Raw genomic sequence first — 23107 nt, 5'->3', positions numbered from 1 at the left:
ATAGTTTATTAAAATCCAGTGTCCAATGAGTTTCTATATTCTACAAACATGAACATCTAAGATTCGCTACTAACTAACGGCCTAACATAAATAACCATAGAGTTCAATCAGCTCCTCTGACACAGAACATTATCAGCTTAACAAAGGTCAAATTTATTGCAGGATTTTTCTGTTGGTTTCCATTAATTGGTATAGATGGTAATGTAACCGTGTCCACCCCCCAACAATTCATGCTATTTTAGATAACCCAAAAGTATCCTATTCTTGAACCGAATTACACCTTATTTTAGAATTCTTGTCAGTTTAACCTTCTTGTGTTTCTTCAGCACTTTGACTATCCAAAAAGAATTAAACAGCAAAATCAACTAAGGCCCTGTCTGTGGAGTGAGCAAAGTTACTGTTATGTTGTGCACCATGTACAGTTTGTTGTTCCTTAAGATTAATAAAACACAACTTGCCTCATAAACACTGTTTGACAGAAATCAAAGCCAGCAGGAGCAGAAGGTTAACATGAAAAACAGTGTTAATTTAAAATGTTTTAAAAGTTCCACTAAACAAACTATCCTACTGTTACATTTAACAACTACCTTAGCTCTCCTATCAGGAAATTCAATTTGTGCTACATTTGATACCTTGAAGAGGTCAATGACCAATCAGACCAACATATTTTGGCTTGGGGGGAAATATACAATAGCCTGGTTATCTTTTGAGGGAGCTCAAACGAAAACAACTCAAAGAAGTGAAGAGAGTTGAAGTGGCTTGGCCCAAATCACACAATCAGATGTGTTCATCATTTGGTTTGGAGACAATAAAGTAGCTTGTTCTATAATTCAGCAAACTCATAATCACACTGCCGGGGTTTAAGAGATAATTACTACCTCCCAAGCTCTGTGAGATCTGTAAACATCCTTGAAGAACTCTGCCCAGTTAACTTCCTCAGAAATAAATACACAGCAGAGACAGATGTGAGCTAATGAAAAAACAAATTTGCAAAGTAGATTAATATCAGTAAAGTGCAAATGAGCAGAAGCATAAGCTGTGAGATTGTTTAGGAGAATTAAATGTCCGCAGATGGAAAATGAGAGTGTGACACCCGTCGAAGCTTCACTTCCAAGCAAAAACCCTGGTATCATCATCTCCCTTTAAGGGCCAACTCCAAACGGTGACATCACTACATCAGCGTTTCTTTAGAAAAGGAGCTTTTTAATAAGTTACTCTTCCTTTTCTGGCTCTGGTGCTACTGATGCAGAGCTGGCCTTGGCTGCTGCTCCTTTGCTCCCACTGGCCTTCTCTTTCCTGTCCTGACTGTCAATCCTGGCATGCTCCTGCTTCACCAATTCTTCAAGCTCCTCCTGGAGAGAAGTGGACACAGCACACAGACAAGGGATTTAACACGACTAATGCACTGAGACACAGAGGAGTCTGGTGAACGAACGGGGACTGAAAGAAAATTAGAGAAAAACAGCGTGTGCTTTGCGTTCAATACAGAACTCGGTCCACAATGTTGACTTGTGACCACAACATCACACAGGAGAATCATAAATAGGTTTACACAGACATTTCAAAAAAGCGCTCACCTTTTTCTTTTGCTTCCGCTGCAGTTCTATACTGACAAAATTACCGCAGGTGCACTATTTAGGCATATCAGTGAGGATCCATACAGATATTTATAGATGAGAGCTACTGATATGGCCAATAACTAGATATTCTGCCTAATCTCATTAATGTTCAATGAACCTTAAAAGGTGTTTGTAAGTGTAATATAAAACTAGAGCAAGCAGGTGTTTAGCTAAGCTTAGCATAAAGACTGGAAAGACAACTAGCCGGGCTCTTTCTAGAGTTAAAACTACCACCTATCAACATCGCTTAAGCTCACCGATTAACACACTGTATCTTGTTTGTGTAATTCACACACAAACAATAATGTAACATGTTGTGGTTATGTTGTACAGCATTGTAGCGGGTTGCTTGGCAACCAAACAATGAGAACACGACTCCGGGAAAGTCGTTAAGCCCAGCTGTTTTCACCCAGAAATAGAGCACCTAACCCCCCCTAAAACCATAAATTGTGGTTTTAATGATTCTCGGCAGATTAAACAAACCTTTTATTTCTTATAACGTCTAACTATTCCTTTAATCCTACATGGAGATGACAACACTGTGTAACTGACATATGAGCAAACTACTTGTTAAATGAAATGAAATGAGGGAGAGGTATAACACCTAATACAATAGAAACATACTATCAAAAATGAGTTCATTTGAAACTGTAATAACCCCTATGAGCGAAACAGTGATAGTATATTGTGTTTGAATTACAGCAGTGGTTACATTGGCCTCATTTCCTCCTGACTGAAGTGATTACAGTATTAATATTGCACTATGGTCCAAGGCCATTTATCCTCAGTACTGTGTTTGATTGTTCTGTGGTAAACTGAATGTGCTCAAACAAGAAGTACAATCTTAAATGAGCCCAGGATCTATGGAAGATGACAGTATAAACGTACCTTCCATCCCAACAGCTCAGCTAGAGCCAAACAGCCCTCATCACATGTACTGATGTGAGCTACATCTCTGGAAAGAGGAAAAAAGGACACTAGTGTTAGAACATCGACATGGCTCCATTATACCTCTTCAGTTCCAGTACTGATGCACATTTAAATATTACAACACTGTCCTAGTGGGTTTAAAGGGATTTTGCTAACTTTCACTGTCAAAGATGACTGGACAATTTGTCATTGGCATTGTGAATGAGTACCAATATTTGAATATCATTGATGACTATTGAATTAGTAATCACTAATTGGGTGATTACTAAGTAAATGATTTAAGGCCTCTCTACAGTCGCCGTTCCCGACCTGTCGCACAACAATGTGAATGACATTATGAGGTCATAAGGAGCAAGGTTACCTCCCCTTTCTCTGCTTTGCCCGCCCAGAGAATTTGGCCCACCCATGAGAGAGACATCATGGCTTTCAAACGAGCAAAGTAGCAGTTGGTCAAGGCCACACCCCCACCCTCCACCTTGCCCCCCCCCTCTCTCCTCCTCAATAGCTACAGACACAGAAATGGCACATCCTAAGGAAAGCTCATTGTGGGACTGGCTCTAGTGGTTGTAATTCTGCACCAAGGCTGAATTTCAGGAAAGAGACTTCAGATACAGTATTAGGGGACCACTAAGGTCTATATAAAAGCATCCAAAGAGCACCATGTCATGGGACCTTTAAGATGAGTTCTTTTATGGTGAATGAAAGGCTTGATCCGACGAAGTAGGTCATTGAATCGAATCAAAGCATTGACGTCAATGCTGCTGCCAGTTCTGCCATTGTTTACCTTTTTCTTCTTCTTCTAGTCCGTAGAAATAGCAAAGTCGGTAGCCTTTCCTCAGTTGCGACACCTCTGTTCAGGAGAAGACTGCAACTAGTGTCGCGACCACCACGCGCGAGTTTAAACCGCTACGGCGCTCCCATGACGTCACATTGTCGTGCGACAGGTCGGGAACGGCGGGTATACCGCTCGCTTTACTGAGTAACTAGATTAAATATTAAGCTAAATGGTGAGTATAGCAGAAATGTAATATAGTACAAAGTATCTCAATAAAACATCATGGATAATGCTTTGGCACCCTCTGGTGGTGCAATTGCATAATGTTTGTTTTAACTGAACAGAGTACACCCCATTTTCTGATCCAATTTATTTGACTAACATACTAAACTGGATATTGGACTGGCACACCTCTATTGGATTCATTCAGATATTAATTCCACATAAGATACAAGGTGGGTGCAATGGGAAGATAAAGGTAATATAGTAAAACAGCTGGAGAGAAGAAGTAGCAGCATCTCTGTATCACCTGTACGCCTTGTCTGAGTCAAAGTCCATTCCTCCTCCAAAACCCAACAACCCAAACAGAGGATCAGCCTGCACAGACAAACACACACAAAATGCTGCACAGAGAATCCAAGAAATACATGTATGACAGAAAAAGAGTGTGGATAAAGACAGGAAATGGTTAATGGAGGGGTGATGGCTCACCTGCCCTGCCTTCTCCATATTAATAAGCAGTCTGGGGCAACTTTTTGAAACCCTAAATGACAAAGAAACACAGGAGAGAACAGAAAGAAAGGGGCGGACAAACCATTATTTAAACAATATCTTAATAACTAGAACAATGTACAATAAGCTCCAAAATGTGGGTGAGTGTGCCCGCAGCATCTTCCTCAGAAACAGACTATTGCTGGAATCTTTGATAATGCGGGACAGTCTCCCTGGCTGGCTGCTAGACTGCAGTATACTGCCAGATTCTTACTGCAGCAGTGTCTGTGCTCAGCAATAGTTTTTAGGAATATGAAACTTGATCTGCAATACCTCCCGACTAGACCTGCAAACGGTTGGACCTGCAGGGACGTCCCCATGACGATGAGAAGATCGCAGCAGGGAAAGTCCTGCCAGGTTGATAAAGACAGTGAAAAGAGTTTATTTCTATTCACATTCTCTTCAAAAACATGCACGCATGCTTGCAAACCACCACCAGGTGCTCACCATCTTCATTGAAGTGAAGAACCGGACAGGTAGATTCTCTCCAAAGAAAACGATATCTGGGAGAAGAGAAGCAAGGGACACAGAGGTACAAAGAGATTCTGAGACACAGCTTTGAAGAGGAATGAAGGAATGAGTACGAAAATTACATTGAACAAGCATTTAGAACTAAAATAAACAATGAGAGACAAAGATCCACTGACCTGGCTTCACCAAACTGTTGCACTTGTCACATCGGGGAATGTCATCAGAAAATATTTTATCTACAAAGCAAAGGGAGGAGTTTTAGGTCCCAAATGGCTGAAATTGCAACAACTCAACAATCCAAGGCTTTCAAAAGGCACCTTTCATCCAGTCCAGGTTATACTCCTTGCGGCAACAAAAGCTGACACAGTGGGACGTGTAGAACGTTCCATGAGCTTCAATTAGATCCTCTCCCTCGAGCCCGGCCACACGCTCCAGGGTGTCAATGTTCTAAAAGAACACACACGTCAATGTTAATACAAAAATAGAAAAATTCAGTGTACAGTATGTGACGTGGAGAGTCTAGCTGGGGTTTTCCTACCTGGGTGTAGCAGCGTCTCAGGTGCCCCTTGTCCTTCAGCAGCTTCATGAAGTAGTGACAGATTGTCGGCTAAACACCAATAAAAAATAATGAGAACACACACCTGTAAGGCAGTTGATTGTTTTCGGAAGTTACATTTTATGCTTAAATGTTATGATTTATTTTTCATTTCATACCGTTTCCAACGATTAATATGAGGCAGCAACAAGTGTTATGTACCTTAAACTGTCCTGGGTAAAGCTCCTTGGCCAAGGCAAAGAAAGGTTCTGGATGTTTCTGAGACAGAAGGAGAGAAAAGTCAAAAGTGGAGTAAGCACTCCCTAAAATCATAAAACAGGAGTCATAGTCGTAGTATAGTGGTCCATCTGATTGAAAATGGCGTGAGGTTTAGTGTGCTTTGTTTTTGAGTTTAGGTAAAGGTCCCAGCACTCTAACTTGACCGTGTCAATGACTTTCAGAGCCTTTCATTAAAAGTGACAACCTAAAATTGGCATAGTCTGGGCATTACGCTACAGCGAAACAGAAATCCAAGATACTTGGCTTCTTAATTGAATTGAAATTGAATTGAATTAGCAAAATCTTTTATTAGTCAGGATATAATTAAGGTTAAAAAATAATATATTGATAATTTGTCAAAACTGTTGATCCTGAGAAAGCTGTTATATACTCTAGTACGTTATTCTTCAAACTTTCAAACAAAGCAATCTTTCACAGACCTTAAAGTAATCTATCTGGAAGATGGCCTCTGGGTATGGCAGGTCATATTTTCGCAGGTTTGCATACAGGCCAGTTCCTGGTGAACGGAAATCAGGGATCCCAGCAGCTGTGGGTGGAGATGGTGTTGAGGTTAGATTAAAAATCAAACAAACAAAAATATATAAAACAACAATTATTGAAAGTAGTTTGATACTTTAAATATTTGTTCAGTGATATTTAAACTGAGACACTCACATGTAGATATTCCTGCTCCAACCATGCAGATGATGTTTTTACCTGTGTGGTTGAAGAAATGTCTGACTTAAATAAATAATAAGTGCTTTATGATAACAGGCTTGTAAGCAGTAAATCAATCCACTATCAGCCATGATGGATGAGCTGACTGCAAACAAAGACTCACATTTTCCGCTCTTTATGTATCGGGCCACTGCGTCCAGAGTCAGCTCATCCAGAACTTTGTCTGCCGAGCCAAGACCAAGGGTGCTAGAGAAGAGGTTCCGCAGGAAGTCCACTGGCAGGAACACAGAGGAGAACCAGACGATGACGATACGTTTAAGAATTAACACTACGCATTGCAGATACAATCATTATTTGATCATTCAATTTAAAAAAAGAATTGACATATTAATTAAATGAGCGCATGCGCAGTACATTATGCGGTATGGTAGGTATGAGACATATTACATACAATAACAGTTTAATAATGTACAACCAAATGCATCAACTGGACAACAGTTGTTAAAGAGTAGAACTGTTTTGCACCACTGTCATGTTCTAGGTATGCCATTGTTTACACATACTCTCTGTCTCTCCTGCAGCCTCTTCCCCACTGCTGTCGTCCGATTGCTCCTACAAAAGACATTATAAATGACATTAAAGCCAGTGATTCTACGAGCAGTAAACCTATTGTGAATGGCTGCTTTCTTCCTTCGAGATCTGCCTAAGTCAGACCATGACAGACCACTGCATTGTTTGAATAGGCTATAACAAAGTTGAAAATCGGCTGAGTAGCGATATCAATAACCCCATCTAGCTACAGTCTCGCAACTGCAGATGACGTTAAACAGTTTTTCTTACCTCTGGTTCAGGTGTAACCTCCTCCTCCTTTTCTTCTTTTTTAGGAAGTTCTATAAATGCAAAATTAAATACCACGTCAAACTCTGCCTCAACAAATGTTTCTTCGAGTAAATTAGCTGTTAGCTAGCTAGCTATGTAACGTTAGTTAGCTAAACTAGCTAGCTAGCTAGTGGGGTGTAGCACCGTCTGACTGTCAAAGTTGTAACTCAATTTCTTCCTACCTGATGCATCAGACATTTAACCGTCTACTGAGACCCTTCAACCACAAGGGTCCGAAAGAAAATTAATTTAAATCCACAACTGTATTAAGTTACGACCAATATTCACTACACAGCTGGCACTCAGCTGGACAGTTTTGTTGTTGTCCGTCAGAAACACGGTCCGTGTTTGTTGAGACCCAGTTCTCATAACATAATTGGTTCCTACTACTACTACTAACTAATGTTCCCTAAATCTCTATATTCAATAAACTCACCGTTAATAAACATCGGTAGGGTGAGAAATTATAACTTCAAAGTAGGCAGTAGTAACATGGTGTAAGCTAGAACTAGTGCATGCAAGAAGTTCTGTTCACATCTAAACAGGCAACCAAAACATTGCAGATAGTACCTCTAACGTTACCTACAAAAGTAGCAGTGCATTTTTCATCCCCGTTCACTCTTGTCTCCCATTCTTACTGTAGGGTCTGACACTGCTGAGGTACAAGGCACATACTGGATTATGGGCTTTAGTTTCCTCACATAAGCTTCCACAGTGAACATTAGAACTACATACAGACACACTAAGATGTGTAGCCATGTGATTTTCATTGTCAAACATGACTCATGAATTCCAAGGTAAAGGTATGTGAAGTGGAGAGTCTAATCATGATATTGGACAATACAGTCTTTATTCAGTACATTTACAATCATATTTACATTTCAGCAAATAAAACCTGCATGTTATAATTAACATGCAGACAGTGCAATTGGCTTGAGACAGACATGATTTTGCACACATTTAGATTTACATCCTTAACTTGCAGATAGATGACGCTGCCAAATTATAAAACAAACTTGAGTTAGTACATGTTTTTGTTTCTTTTCTTTTTCACTGGATGCGACCAGTGGTTCATACTGGTCTCTTTGCTCCGTCAGCGACCCTTTCCGTCAGACTACAATGAACTGACAGCAGAGCCATCTCAGAGGACTTTCTCATTTTCTACTGAGTCCCTTGATTCCTCTGAGCCCCTACCTCTGCCCTTCCATGTGCTCCTCCATTCTCTCTCCTTTCTCCTGCCTCAGGCTATGGTCATAGCCAGTAGCGGTGATCTGGCACTGCGGTAACATCTCCTCCAGCAGGATAACGACCAACCCAGGACTTGAAATCCCAGGGAGGGACGACACGTCCAGACGCCGCAGTCCCCTGCAACACACACAACACAAAAAGGGCAACACAAAAAGGGAGAAATTGAATACAACAGTAGTCTCTTGGTAATAACAACTAAGGGGGCTTTCACACCTGAAAGTCCGAACCAAGGTCCAGACCAAGGTTATTGTTTTTGCATTTGATCCGGTAATTTTTTGTTTCACACTGCAGTTATGCAAGCGCACTTAAGAACTATACGTGACAAAACTACGTCCCGTCGTCATCACATACGTGAGCTGCGTCTCCTGACAGTTGTAATTGATGACTGGTTTGTGGACGGGCTCCCCTGTCCTCTCGTGTCCTCTCTCTGTGTCTAAGTTTTTCCTACTGACTACTGCTCTCCCTGTGCTGCCGTGGCTCTTTTTGTTTTGTTGAGAAGCAAGACACGTGAACTTTACTTTTTGAGAAGCTACAGCATTTATTCAGAGACAAACTGAAACCTACAGTGTACATTTACTACCACTTAACAAATAAACTGCTGATGTATTCTCTGCTCCAATAGCCGACAGCTGTCTGCTCTGAGCGCATTCACCGTCACTCTCTCTCACGTACACTCTAAGCACTGAACTATTCCTCAAAGGAGCTTTCCCGGTCTTATAACACTAGTAACGAACCGGACCATGGTTCAGCTTGATCCAGACCGTGACTACCTCTTTTGGTCTGACCAAATATTGGCTGTTTGGTCCGGACCGTGGTTCGGGGGTGGTTTCACAGCTGTAATTTTGGTTTGGATCAAACTGAAAAGTCCAAAAGTCCGGACCAAACAAGGTAAGTGTAAAACCCCCCTGAGGCTATGTTGTAAGTGTTTGAATACTTACTTGAGATTCCTGAGTGCAGCCAGGCCAGCTGTAGTGATGCGTGGACAGTGAGAGATGTCCAGTTCCTCCAGAGAGTCCTGGAATATATGGAGCCTGGCCAGGAACCAGTCATCCACCTCAGGACATCCTCGTAATGACAAAGTTCGCAGGGATTTCTGTCCCTCTGAGGAAGGACAAAGCAGATCAAAAACACTGAACTTGCATGCTAAATATAATTGAAATTAATTAACAGTGTATGTGCCTGACAGAGATAATATTAGGTTACAATTACAATAGAAGAAAAGTGATTTTGTAAGTATGAAAGAAAGAAACTGAAATTAAAAAAACAAGGCTGAGTTGGAGCTCATTACCCAGGTTCCCCAGCCCTGTGTAGTTGATGACTGTGTAGCTCATGTTTACTTCCTCTAGAGGTGTGTCTTTGTGTTTCAAGAAATCCCAATTGAATTTGCCCCTCTGGTTTGCACGGAACCACTCTGGCTGGCCAACATACCTGAGGTCACAACACAGATGATCACATGAAACCTGGATCACTTGAGACTGCATTATTTCTACTGCAACTGTTTTAGTAATTAACTAATTATTATTTTTTTTAAAGCAAAAACTCCAAACGTTTTTCTGTATTATTAGAAAAACAGATATCACAATGCCAAACCCCAAAACAACAGGTTCAGAAAACAGTGGCAACGACATGACGAGTTGTAATCTTAAATCAATTGTGTGATCAGCTAACCCCATATTTACAAGTACTGCCTGAAGCCTGACATGAGCAGTAAAAAAAAAAAAACTTAAAAACAAGATTTTAAACTCAACTGTGTATCCATTTGACAAACAATGCAGAGACAAGGCACTTACCTAAATCCTCCCTTCAGACTCAAGATATAATATGCTGCTGCTATGTCTGACCCATACAACTTCTGAGTGTAGCCATAGTAACTGTGAAAGACAGTAGGAAAAAGTTAGTAATGGGTTAATCATAGGCCATTATTTCAAGTGTAGGGTTATGACACCAATACTAATTCCTTTCATTATTATTATTTTTTTTTTTTACTAATGCAAGGTACATTGAGTTCTTGAAATCAAAAATATCTATACAGTTGTGTGGTGTGCTCAACTTCAATTGTGGTGCCTTTTTGTTTTAGTGCATTGTTTTTTAACTGAGCTATAATGCAGAGAAATGTGTGAATTCATCAGGTTCTCGACAATAGGTTTAAACCTGAGAACTGCAGCTTTCCATCTCATTACTGTTTCAACTGGAGTCTACCCAGCAACAGATACCAGCAGCAGCACTGGTATGGATGCATCTCTAGGTTCAAGCCAGCCAAAAGGTTTCTTACACATTTTTTTTCTGAATCCCCCTCCTTCTTAGCTGAGACCCCCAGCTCAGGAGCATCTCTACATCATAGAAACGCTGGGTGAGGAAGAGGAGGAGCCTGGTGTGCAGGGGAGGGGAAGACACTGAGCTGGAGCTCCACTGTCGTCGGGCAACGATGAGGAGAGCCGACCGCTGGCAACATCTTTGTAGAGACTGTACAGAGATACAGAGAGATTGAGAGGAAGGACACGATTTTACGCACTTGACGCACTTTATTATAGTGTTTTTACATTATGTACTGGCTTGCAAATGGTTGTGTTAAAAAAAAAGTATATAACATGTAGCCTACTGTAACTTTTACTGTACTGTATATGAAAACTGTAATAAAGGTATTTAAAAAAAAAAGAAGACATGAGTCTATAAAAGTATTCATGCCCTGATGTCACACACAAAGATTACATGGCAATCTTAAAAGAAGCTTTAAAAGGATGACTTACACAGGGTTATAGTTAAACTTTAGCTAACAGCTACATGCAGCATGTAGTATCGGTAAGTTACGGCCCTCTAGCAACGGACAATAGCACACGCATTCAGCCTAACGTTATATAAACAGACTGTAAACACGGCTATATATATTTAAAACGAGCAAGTACAATAGTAACTGGTAACTGTTTTAATTCAAAATGTAAAGGGCAACTTACCATGAAGGGGGCCGACATTGAGGCAGCGTTCAACAGAAAGTCGTAAGGGACAAACGTTGCACCTCCGCATTTGTTCATCATATTAACCGCTAAGTGTCACTCTATGCACGTCTCTGATACTGGCCAGATTAACCTGACTTGACCTCTGCCCGTAAACTGTTGATATTTACAGTCTATGCCTCTGCCTAAAGATGCACACCAATGAGTCACGAATAAGAAGACAGGATGGCTGCATGGGCATGCGTTTGAAACATTACTGGTTCAACCATGGATGTATAAAGAGAACGAAAATACACAAATTATTTGTGTGTGTCTTGACCCTGTACAAAAGCAGCCTTATTGTCACACCTGTACAAATAACTGAATCAACAAGTAAACACGTGCATCTGTAGAGGTTTGTGTCATCAGTAATAAAGTGTTTATAACGCAGTTTAGAAAGTCTGTATGCCTACACAGTTAAGGTGAATAAGTGCCCAACAAGTGCTAGACCTTGTCTTGTCTGTTGCAATCCCCAATATGGAATATATAGGAAATATAAGGATTTGAGCATACGCTGCAAGCGGACTGACTGACTGCACTTACAATAAATTACATAATGTCCAATGATTTTTACTCCCTGGTATGAAAAGTCAGACAGACCTGATCTAAAATCTGAGCAGAAAAGATCCCTAAAAAAGAAGTTTGACTCAGAGTCTACAAAGGTATGTCAAACTTCTGCTATTCTCTGTCTATCTATGTTCCTTACTTCTTGCACTTGTATTTTTCCTCCCTGATCACCTATTGTATTTATTTGACAGCTCCTGTACCTTTCAAGCCTTTTTTTCAATTTCGAACTGCTTTATAGTAATGTTTTGAGTAGGCCTAATACATATTATTCCATTATTTGTATATTTTTAAAGCTGTGTGTCATTTTTATTGTGTTTTGGCTTCCTGGAAGCTTTACACTGTGTGAAATTGACAAAAAAAGCAAACAAGTTAGACTGAGTTTATGCTGAAAAATATAATAAATGTTATATCACAGGGTACATGTGGGGTAGGGACATTTTCAGAGGAGCTAACAAAGACAAATATACCCAAATGAGCATAGATTTAAAATGTCTGCACTATAGGCTGACTTTCTTTTTTTCAGATAAAGCTTGTTTTACTGTTCAAGACCTTTATTACAGTAGTTTGAGGCAAACAAGACTGTTTTGGTAGCAGTCATTCTATTGTATGTTTTTAATGTGTAATTGTCTGTGTTCTATTAGACATATTTGATGGAACTCAGTGCCTGTGTGTCATAAAGCACCTCATTCTAGAACATCATGTCATCAAGTCATGTTCTGCTCCTGAAGCAGATCAAGTTGGATCAAGTTGGAAATAGAAACTTACACTCACTTAGGACTTAAGTTGACCAACAGTTCACTCACATTTTACCTACTGAAAAATTTGCAACAATGTTCAACTGTCAACCAAAGGTTTGTTTCTCAGATGTACAAAGTTTGTGTAGTGTTTTAGACCTTGTTCATCTAAATCTTTGGCATCTCTCTGGCTTTGCTGACTTGTAGTTGTCTGTTATGCCTGTTCATGTCAGCAAAGAAGACACATTATTTTTCCGTGTTAATTTATATATACTATATATATTTAGTTTTCCTTTTTTCCTTGACAGAAAAATCAAATCGCTCCTGAAAAAGTTGAGGGAGATAATAGACAGCGCTCCAATGGGAGGTAAGAAAGTTGCTTTTGAATACAGTAGTTAATGACTGGGAAAATAAAAACACCTGTATGATGTTGAAGTGCTGTGTTGCACAGTACAGTAAGGTGTTTTCTTGATATTTTCCACTAATTTTATATATGTGGAGGAGCAAAAATATAAGAAACATCTTACACCATAATATAATCCACAGAGGTCAATCAGCTCCTCTGTTACAGTGTCAACAAAAAATTAAAAGATTCACTTTTTTATTATAGGACTGTTTATGACATCATACAAGTTTTTCTGTTTTCTCATCAGTTTACTTTAAAAAGAAAATATGTAAATGTGTCATTGTAAAAGTCAGTGACCTCAGAGACAATGCACTATGACTAGTCATTTGTTTTTGAAGACTTAATCATCAATATTAACTCTCGCTATTGATTAATCTGATGATTATGTAGGCTAATGGGCACACTTGCCACACTTCAAGTTACCTTTTGCCAATTGTTCTTAAAAGCATGTACAACTGAATACCGTATCTTATGTTTAGTGTAAGTGTGAAAGAGAATAGTGTTGGGAAACATGTTGGTTCTTTTAGCTTCTGGAGTATATATAATGGTCTCATAACAATGTTTCTTGATTTGTTTAGAGCAGGGGTCACCAACACGGTGCCCGCGGGCACCAGGTAGCCCCCAAGGACCACATGAGTAGCCCTCAGGCCTGTTCTAAAAATGAAAATTGAATATTGACATTATCTGTTTCCCACCTTGTTAAGTCATTGTTGATAATTATTGATAATGAGAAATCATTAACGTGATCAGTGTCTTCACATAGATGACTATCATTAATCATTAATAATAATATATAACTAAAGGCAAACTGAGAAAATTTGTTATTTTAGAAGAGTGTATCAAACTGGTAGCCCTTCGTATGACTCAGTACCCATGAAGTAGTTCTCAGTTTCAAAAAGGTTGGCGACCCCTGGTTTAGAGCCATGGTTGAAGTCTGTGACAACTGTGACAGAGTTTTTAATGCCCCTAAATGATTGATTTTGGGTGTATAATAGAATATGTGTTTCTGTGCATCACCAGAGTCACCATCTCAGAAGCGCCTGCCTCCAAGACCTCTGCGGAGAACTGCGACGGGAGGTGGTACAGACTGTTCTGTCGACCCCTGGTAAGTTTCACAGGAAGTAACAGCGTTTTACGCCAAGATTTGAGAATTTAGTAAAATGGGTTTTTGGACACAAAAGATGCTTGACATAGACATTGCTTTTGTTTTTACTCTACAGAGCAAAGTTAAAAGTCTGTCAATGACTGTGAAGAGGTAAGGAAATCCTCATTGTCAACTCAAGTCTTTATCCTGGTAATGTTGGTATAACAATGCAGATGACAGAGGGATTCCTCCCTTTAGGTGATTTCTCCACACTCCAATCTCAAGTCAACAGTAGAATAACCAGCTGTGTGTGTGTGTGTTTGTCTGCAGAGTCATCTTCTCAGGTGGTCCAGCAACCACCACGGCACTGCCACCTGAGGAGGACAACCAGAGGACAAAGAAGAAGACATCTTGCTGGGGACTGTTTAACTGCTGCAGGGTATGTTTCACATAAGGTTGCAGGGCTTCACATTAAGCAGATATTTACTAGTTTGAACTTGACGTCTTCTAAAGTGTTAATTCTAGTTCATCTTGCTGCTGTAATATTGAACCACTGGAGTTTTCTGTCCTTTAACAGAGAAGACGTCGGGTGGCTGCAGGAACTGACGATGAAGCTGAGCAGAAACATAACAGCAGGTAACCAGTATCTTATGCGTTGACAGTATTGATCTGTTTTCACACTCACACTACTGTTCACAGTGTGTTACATCACATCCCCTGTTAACAGGAAATTACTTTTGATGAGAATCAGTATTATCTCTGCTGGACATGTACTCACGTTTGGTTTGGTTTTGCTGTTGTTTACCATGTTGACCCACATATAGTGGATACAATTAGATTATCAAATCAGTAGAAAAAATACATGAAATACAGAATGACAGCCTGTTTCTCCCTCCATGTTTCAGTTCTATCCAAAATGACCAAGTGGTGGAGTTTAAAGGGCTCAGCGATGAAGAGGAGGCCGCATTGGACAAAGCCAACGAAGAGAACAGGAAAGCAGCTGCCACAGTGCCTAAGCAGGCTGTTTTTTCCTCCTTACTCGAAGACGCAGTAGACAAGGTCATTTGCCAGAGACAGGGTGCCGTCAATCCACAGAGCCTCAAGGTTCACGAGGCCTCCCGGCTTGGGTGAGTAAATCTGCACACACATACTCTCACATAGAGACAAGAAACAGAAAAGTTGATATATTTTAAATATTTTTCACAAAATACGTAAAGTGTTAATTTACCTTATAATGACCTGCAACAGCTTATTTGTTTTTAGAAATACAAGATTATGTTGCAGCTTTAATTTTTTTTTACCTCCATGCAGAACATAAATACACCACTTAAAATACAGTTACCGTTTTAGTGAAATGAGCCACAGTTTGTAGTTTGTCAGCGAAGATCGTGATGTTGATGTGTGATGAGTCTTGTTGTGTGCGTGTGCCAGGTTTCCCAACCAATTCCAGACCTGCTATATGAACTCCAGCCTCCAGAGCCTAATCACACTCACAGAGTTCATCACTGATATCTACAGCCACGAGCATTTGTGGAATCATATCCCTGTTGAGACTGAGCTGATAAGGTACAGCAGACACACACACACACACACACACACACACACACACACACAAATGCTGCTTCCTGACTGAAAACATTATTCTCAAGTTTCTCAACAAACCTGGAGACCACCTAAAGGACAATGACCATTTTACTTCCCCCTCTCTAGACTTTTTGTAAACATTGTAAGATGTCACGGCTCCGAAGATGGTCAATACAAACTCTGGGCCCTCAATACGTTCAAGAAGGTCCTCTCTGTTCAGGCTCCTCAATTTGCAGACAACTACCAGAAAGTGAGTCAGCTGGTTCTTACCGTTAAATGTTTCGCCGCCTGCTGATTTTTTCTCGTCCGTGCATCAAATCAAATCTGTGTGTCTGTATGTTCAGGATGCCCATGAGTTTTTAACAGCGTTCTTAAATCAGATGAGGAGTCTGGCTTCACCATTGCAGAAGGTTGCAGCCTTCATGGGGAGAAGCTATAGCTGCCCTGTGGACAGAAACCTGGTGTTCAAAATGCAAAACACCAGGACATGCAAAAGGTAAAACCACATACAGTAGTTGCAGACCAAACATTCCCTGAGTTGTCCACAGATTTACTCTGTTATTATGAATTTTTGGAATATCTTTAATGGGCCAGTTCACCCAAATCCAATAAAAATGTTTTCTCTTTCTCATTTTGATGTGCATTGTCCTTTTAATGTGCAGGTGTGGTGCTCAATCCATCAGAGAGGAGGAGTTCACCAACCTCTCTCTGGATCTGGTTCCTGGAGGTTCAGTGCAGCAGATGCTCAAGGAATACCAGATGGTAAGAACCTGGTGGTCTCACTCATTCACATCAACACTGACTGATATGAAGCCTCATGGAACAAAGAAAAATCAATCATTTCACACTGCTGCCGTTTTTATGGGTGTTTTGTTGCTGTGTTACGGAATACATAACTGACATCATGTTGTTACTGCAGGAGACAGAGTTGAAATATAATTGTAAGTGTGGCTGCAACACATCAGTCCAGCGATCCACCTTTCTAACCCTGCCCAGGTGAGTGACATCACATCCATCACAAACACTGAAGGGCCTTTATACAAATCATATTTACTTTATATCTGAACCGACAATTTTCAGATGTCTGCTGTACATTTTTTTTTTTATGTTTTTATCCCTAGATGTGTGGCAGCGTGTGGTTTCTATTAATTAATCCGCAGTATGCTTATGATCGATAATCCATTAATCCACCATGCCTGCATTAATGACCTCTCACGGGCTTTCTTTCCTGTCTACAGATTCCTGATTATACACCTGAAGAGGTTCAGGTTCACTCCGCCGCTACAGGTGGTGAAGCTGCATGACCCCGTAGTCCTTTTCAAGGTGCTGATGGTGACTACCAGCCAGGTAAAACAACCACACACCTGGGACACACAGAGAGTACATATGTGGACTGTGTGAAGCTAACTATTGTTATCTGTGTGTCTTATCAGGCTGATGGCTTGTACAACCTGGTTAGTGTCATCAGCCATTTAGGCTATGACGGGAACAATGGTAAGATATTTACACATTGAAGGTTCGACTGTCACCTTCTGTAGTCCTCTATTAGGTTCTCAGACATGTAACAGATAGATATGTGTCTATCAGAGGCAGAACTACTGAAATACTTAATATTGACTGGCGCTCTTTCAATTACCTAATTTTCTTCTGCTGATTTTCTGCAAAATCATTTCCAATTTGCTTGAGTTCTTTTTTCTTTTAATAACCTTTCATAAGTTGCACTTCATGCTTAGACACTTGATGTAACAGTGATTCCTCTCCTGTTAGGACACTACATCAGCGAGGGCGTGCACCCAGGGCAGGAGCTGTATGTCGCAGATGACCAATGGCTCCACTATAATGATGCCAAGGTTGCCAAGACAACTGGTGCTGCCGTTTGTAAGCGGGATCAACAAACAGCCTACATCGTTTTCTACCAAAGATCGGTAAAAGGACAACACTGTGACACCCTGCGCTGAAGTCAAACACACATCAGAAAATGTTCATGTTTCCCCACACACAAAGCACCACTAACATATGTGTGTCTGTTCTTAGATGTAGGCCGGTCTGGCAATGGTGGGACCTACTGATGACGTACTCCCTGGACCAAACCAACAAAGACATCACTTAAACAAACACTTGAACTGTCAGGATCCTAGATGAGTAGACTTCACTGACACGCCTATTAATTCCCTCCCTGTTGTTGTGTTGCAGCAGGTAATGTAAGAGGTTTGGGATAAACAACCAGCTCACCCTGTCTCCTGGAGCAGGAGTAGGTTCCCCCAGCCCTCAGGAGGAAGGGTTTCCCCCAGAGAGCCTGGTCCCTCCCGAGGTTTCTGCCTTTAAAGGGAGTTTTTCCTCGCCACTATCGCCTCTGTCTTTTGCCAAATCAGAACTCATCTCCCACATACATCAATGTCAAACTGCATGTGATATGTACCATTATGACATGGAGATGAGTTGGTCAGTCTGGCTTTCTCTCTGGGAAAAGACTGCATTGTAAATAACAAATAGTAAATAAATAAAATATTTTAATCAAAGCTTAATTTTTCTGTACTTTTTCATTTATCTCAGCCTCATTTTGAATCTTTTTGGTTGAAATAACCAGTTTATTCACTGGGTTAAGTCATGTCCATCACAGAATGGAAAATACAGATCAGAATAATGTTTGATGTTGGTAGAGTTCTGCAGAGGATCTGTTACACAGCTTAAATCAGAAATTAGCCAGCAGCATCAACATGATGAGAAAACATGTTTATTAAAAGTATTTGCAAAGTCACAAGACGATTATAGTAAACATAATCTGCAAAACATATTTAATATCCCCTTTAACAATTAGCATAATAGACCTACACCTTTGCCATGTTTTTTATCTAGAAATAATTATGACTTACTTCTGGTGAAAGGGAAAAGGGAAACTTAAATATTTTATTTTTTTATAATTGTGTGTGCCATGTATGTATGTGATTATGACTATATCTTAAAATGTTTACATACAGCTAAGTGGAGTGGATTGCTGCCAAACCAAATTTTGTTGTGTTTGACATGCAATGGCAATATGTATCAATCAATGAAGTAAAAAAACACACGTAAAATACAGCAAAAGAAAATTGTTACACAACAGCTCAGCAGTTGTTAATTAACCAACCATCGTATTCTCCTGTTTTACCTATTTTTTATACTTTGAACTATTGTCTAGGGATAGCAATCAGGGAGGACAGCAGGATTGTATAGGGCAATGAAGTTGAAGTTCCCTTTGCATACATGACAATAAAGCATTGGTTTAAAAAAAAAATCTGAATCTGTTGTAGATTGCCAGAAGAAAAGCATGTGACATCACTACTGAAAGAACACTTACTTTTGATTGGTGAAAAAAATATAATGCACAAACTAAATCAATCACCTCAAGGTGGCAGCCCACAGCTTCAGCCTGCAGCACATTGTATTACATCGCTTGGCCAATGTTGATTCAATTTTCCTCCAATCATTGTCTGGTTTTCCTCTTTAATACCACAGGGAGAGAAGATGTCTTGGAACGCCGCTCTTATGACAGATGTGTCACTGAAAAACAAGTATTAAAACACCACACCTACTCTGCTTCTGTCACTATTACACAGACACACAGACACACACACACACACACACACACACACACACACACACACACACACACACACACACACACACACACAATGAGTGTGATATATGACAGACGGCTCACACCTGCTGGCGTAAACAATTAACAAATGAGATCATGGCTTGTGCTTCTTCTGTGTGTTTGCAGCGGATTGGCGAAGAAAAAAAGCCAAAGCAGATCAGGCAAACAGAGGTGTTCATATAATAGTAGTGATCAGGTATGTTCAGTGGTTCAAACTCTGAATCTGTTTCCAGTGTGTAGTCCAACATACGCAACATACTGTGGGAAAAATATAAATGTTTTATTGTACAATCAAGATTTGTATTACTTAAGGATAACTATTTACTATACTATTTGAAGAATGTTTTAAATATCAAAGGTGCGTATGGTAAATACATGGTATTAGTTGGAGGGATTGACAAAGGGATGAAAAGATGGGAGAAAAGACAGTGAGAGAGTCAATGTCTGCGTGGTCTGTGAAGCCTTAGCAAATCACATTACTGAAGGGTTGGTTGAATGAACACATGGACAAATGAAGTAAAGAATGATTGGCAGAGTGAATGAATGCATTGATTGGGGAATGGATGGCGGAATAGATGGATTGCTTACTGGAACAGAATTTTAATGCTTTAAAAGCACTGACAGATAGATGTTTGTATTGTCCTGATGGTGCTGTGTGTATGTTTCTGTTAAAGTATATTTTTGTTTGTGGGTGTTTATGTGTCTCAACTCCTACCTACATTGAGATTGATGATCATCGATTCTGATCCGTTTGAACTCTGTTTGGAAACACCTAAAACAAAAGTTAGGTCTTAATCAGGTTGAGATGACAATGTTTTTTATATCAACCCCTAAGAATATTCATGTGTTCAGATCAAAAGCATTTCTCTTTGAAATTCACCGTACTGTGTTGTTGATGGGATTTTGCTCATATGGTTTAGATGTGGGTTGATGCACTGTATTCAAATCCCCATGTTTGTTTATATTCATGAATTGTTAATTTTTACTTAATGGAAAAGCTAACCAGTAGCTTGAAGTTTGAGTTCAACAAATGGCTATTCTGTGCAATAAACAGAAAATATTGTCTCTTAAATGTTGACATAAGCAAAAAAAGCTTTAATGCAGTAGCTTTATCACCTTAAACATCACCAATAGCATTGTTCAAAAGTCAAGAATAGTGGCATGCCATCAAACATGGCTTTCCCATCCTTTCTTAGTGAACATTAAAAATATACATTGTCTGTGCAAACCCTGCCCAAAGCTTTGGAAGGGTTAAATACTTTTTGTGAATTGTTATTGGGGGATAAGGGTTACATCCACATTCAAAAGGCATGCTAAAGCAAATACAAAAAAGTATTAGTTTTACAATTTTTCACACAATTGCACAATGGTTTTCCTGTCCGCAAGAGAAGAAAATGCCTGATTCTGATATAAGAAACTATTTTTCATCAGATTACTTGCCAACTGCAAACTCACCAAATTCTCAGACATTTATAAGATTGAACAACGTCAATTTCAGTACCATTATGTGTATGGATAGATAAAAATAATGATGAGTTCTTGAGAATAAAACACGTTTTTTTTTTCATTCTTATCAGCATTCAGAACAAGTTTGAGGTTATACAGAGATATCCGTTATACGGACGTCGCTTATAAGAATGTTATATGGGCATTATAATGGGCAGATTGTAATCTAGATGTGGCATGAGTTAGAGAAAAGCCAAGCGCAGCAAGGATTGTATCAACTGCATAAAATGGATATTATGAGTATTGGAGTGATAATATTGTTTAGGTAGACTAAATAATAATGGACCCAGAACAGGACCTTGTGGTACCCTCTTGGTTATCACAGATTGCCCGTGTTCTCCCAGACAAAGTAGCATAAAATCAGTTCTGAACATGATCATTCAAACCAAAACAGCATAAAAACCAAATGATTACTCCAGAAATAATCAGCAGATTAATTGATTGCGAAAATAATTGTCTTTTAGAGCCCTAGGTGATAGTATGTCTTGTCATTATGCTACTCTGTCCCTTTGAATCCACCTTAAAATGCAGTCCTATAAATTGATATAAATCCATTATTCCCTCCACTTGCTTACTAGAATGTCAGTGAGTTCACTGCAGAGAAACACTGGCAGCATTAGACCACGCTGAGTAGAAGGCTTCAACAATTATAAGCAGATAAGTTTAGTCAGCACTTGACAGATGCTCATCACTAAGACTATTTTATTTCTTGTAAGCGGCAAGAAGCAACACTGCTTACACAGTCTTGTTAACAGATTTAGACTGACCTAGTAGCTGCTCCCCTGTGGGTCCCCACATTTTACTGTGAGTAAGTGATGGCCCTGTGGGAAAGCCATTAGCCTCTGGTTGTCTCTCTCATTCCTTCTCTCTACCCCCACCTTTTCCCCTTTCTTTTGCAGAGATGTGGTAAGGACAAACACACGCACGGCACATTCACATACACATACACACATGCACAAACTCTGCAGCATTCTCAAGACTGCTAGTGGCTGTCAGGGTTGTTTTGTTTTAACTAGCTACCATAAGCCCAGTGGAGTCTATAAATCTCTACAGTCTTGGCACAGAAGCCATTAGTGGACAGTCATACTGGGCCAGTTGCTTAATGCTCACATTGAGGGACTGTCACTGGGAGGGCAACTGGAGGGCATAAAGTTTGTAACAAGCAAACCAACAAATGACTGAATTAATTCTTAAAATTCAGATATACATTGGTAGGTTTTGTTGACTTCATATTTGTGCAAACTGCTTAAAAATTAATTCAATTGAAAATGAGATATCAAATATATATGATTTAATAGGATTACTGTAATAGGTACAGAGTTGTCATTGATCAACTGATTTTCCTTAACTGAAGCTTAAGTTACTGACAATAATGCCTAAATGGCTTACACACACACACACACACACACACACACACACACACACACACACACACACACACACACATCTTCTGTGTGCATACCATCACATAATGTGATGTGTGTCCTCTTATCTTTTGTACACTCGCTAATTATTCAGACACCTTTGTATACGTTTGTGTGTGTGTGTGTGTGTGTGTGTGTGTGTGTGTGTGTGTGTGTGTGTGTGTGCGTGTGTGTGTGCCTGCACAAGAACACATAATCATCATCATCTTGTTATCTCTCTTTTCCACACATCTGTACTAATTTCCATTGACATAATTAATTACCACAGTGACGAACTGCATGTCGTCCAAACCCATCGTCAAACATGGCATGTATTATACAGCACCATTATCTTGCAAGTAGATGTCACTTAAAATAGCACGTCAGCCAAAAATAGCATAAGCTGGTGTAGCATCATAGGATAGAAACTGTAGTGACACGAAAATTCTGATACACCTAAAATCACTGCTGTGCAATCAGATCTTCACATAGCGTCACACACATAGTACTGTACAGTACTATGGAAACACCTTTAAATGATGCTGTTTGGCAATCAATACTCCAAGTATGTCCCTGACTGAGCAGCTCCAGTGTGGATGTGAACTATCAAAAAAGAAAAGTGAGGTCAGAGTTGGATTTTCCTCTTGGACTTCACACCAGAAATACATATTATTGAATTAATATGAATTGATAGCTATATATAAATCCCTTACACTCTAGTTATTATGTAAAAAAACCCTCTTCAAATCTTTCTATCTCTTGTCTCTTTCTGCAATACAGCGACTGTACACACAGTATGAGTATTCCCATCAGGTTGAAGAGAGTTTTCAAAGTGTCAGCTACATAGCAGCAGATGAATAATGCAAAGGAAATAAAGGGTTTTTTTCTGCACGGCAGCTACGTGAGCTATGATACATCAGCTGTAGGTTGTAAACTGATGCTAACCTCAAAACGTCTGCTTGACTTGCCATCTCTGTTGTGTGACTCTTTGCATTTACATCAGTGATACTT

General features: G+C 39.8%; 3 protein-coding genes across 4 annotated transcripts; 1 reads left to right on the top strand and 2 right to left on the bottom strand.

The window, feature by feature from the left end:
* Positions 1 to 132: 132 nt before the first annotated feature.
* sirt2 (sirtuin 2 (silent mating type information regulation 2, homolog) 2 (S. cerevisiae)) lies at positions 133 to 7277 on the bottom strand. Its single transcript, XM_031283695.2, has 16 exons — positions 7120 to 7277; positions 6899 to 6948; positions 6622 to 6670; positions 6222 to 6332; positions 6056 to 6097; positions 5821 to 5927; positions 5324 to 5380; positions 5105 to 5173; positions 4884 to 5013; positions 4743 to 4802; positions 4543 to 4598; positions 4369 to 4445; positions 4036 to 4087; positions 3854 to 3921; positions 2508 to 2574; positions 133 to 1352 (listed from the first exon to the last, which is right to left on the bottom strand). The coding sequence occupies exons 1-16, from the start codon at positions 7133 to 7135 to the stop codon at positions 1212 to 1214; spliced, it is 1152 nt and encodes a 383-aa protein (XP_031139555.1). The 5' UTR covers positions 7136 to 7277; the 3' UTR covers positions 133 to 1211.
* A 488-nt stretch (positions 7278 to 7765) lies between these two features.
* On the bottom strand, positions 7766 to 11232 carry si:ch1073-228b5.2 (uncharacterized protein LOC100331141 homolog). 2 transcript variants are annotated; one of them, XR_004897312.1, is made up of 7 exons: positions 11137 to 11232; positions 10458 to 10648; positions 9976 to 10056; positions 9474 to 9613; positions 9124 to 9286; positions 7954 to 8302; positions 7766 to 7915 (listed from the first exon to the last, which is right to left on the bottom strand). XR_004897312.1 is itself a non-coding variant. In XM_031283704.2 (6 exons), exons 1-6 carry the CDS (start codon positions 11215 to 11217, stop codon positions 8128 to 8130), a joined length of 831 nt encoding a protein of 276 aa, XP_031139564.1. In that variant the 5' UTR covers positions 11218 to 11232; the 3' UTR covers positions 7766 to 8127. The 2 variants fall into 2 exon arrangements, 1 of the variants encoding a protein (XP_031139564.1); XM_031283704.2 differs by having other exon boundaries at positions 7766 to 8302.
* Positions 11233 to 12476: 1244 nt separating this feature from the next.
* Positions 12477 to 18069, top strand: LOC116038957 (ubiquitin carboxyl-terminal hydrolase 37-like). Its single transcript, XM_031283686.2, has 16 exons — positions 12477 to 12593; positions 12785 to 12843; positions 13903 to 13987; positions 14103 to 14137; positions 14297 to 14405; positions 14544 to 14602; positions 14872 to 15093; positions 15398 to 15532; positions 15677 to 15800; positions 15895 to 16046; positions 16213 to 16312; positions 16470 to 16546; positions 16789 to 16897; positions 16984 to 17044; positions 17318 to 17475; positions 17585 to 18069. The coding sequence occupies exons 1-16, from the start codon at positions 12573 to 12575 to the stop codon at positions 17588 to 17590; spliced, it is 1512 nt and encodes a 503-aa protein (XP_031139546.1). The 5' UTR covers positions 12477 to 12572; the 3' UTR covers positions 17591 to 18069.
* The last annotated feature ends 5038 nt before the right edge of the window (positions 18070 to 23107 follow it).

This window comes from Sander lucioperca, chromosome 5, assembly GCF_008315115.2.
Source record: "Sander lucioperca isolate FBNREF2018 chromosome 5, SLUC_FBN_1.2, whole genome shotgun sequence".
In the NCBI taxonomy this organism is placed as follows: domain Eukaryota; kingdom Metazoa; phylum Chordata; class Actinopteri; order Perciformes; family Percidae; genus Sander; species Sander lucioperca.
This window is presented reverse-complemented; position numbering and strand designations above follow the sequence as displayed.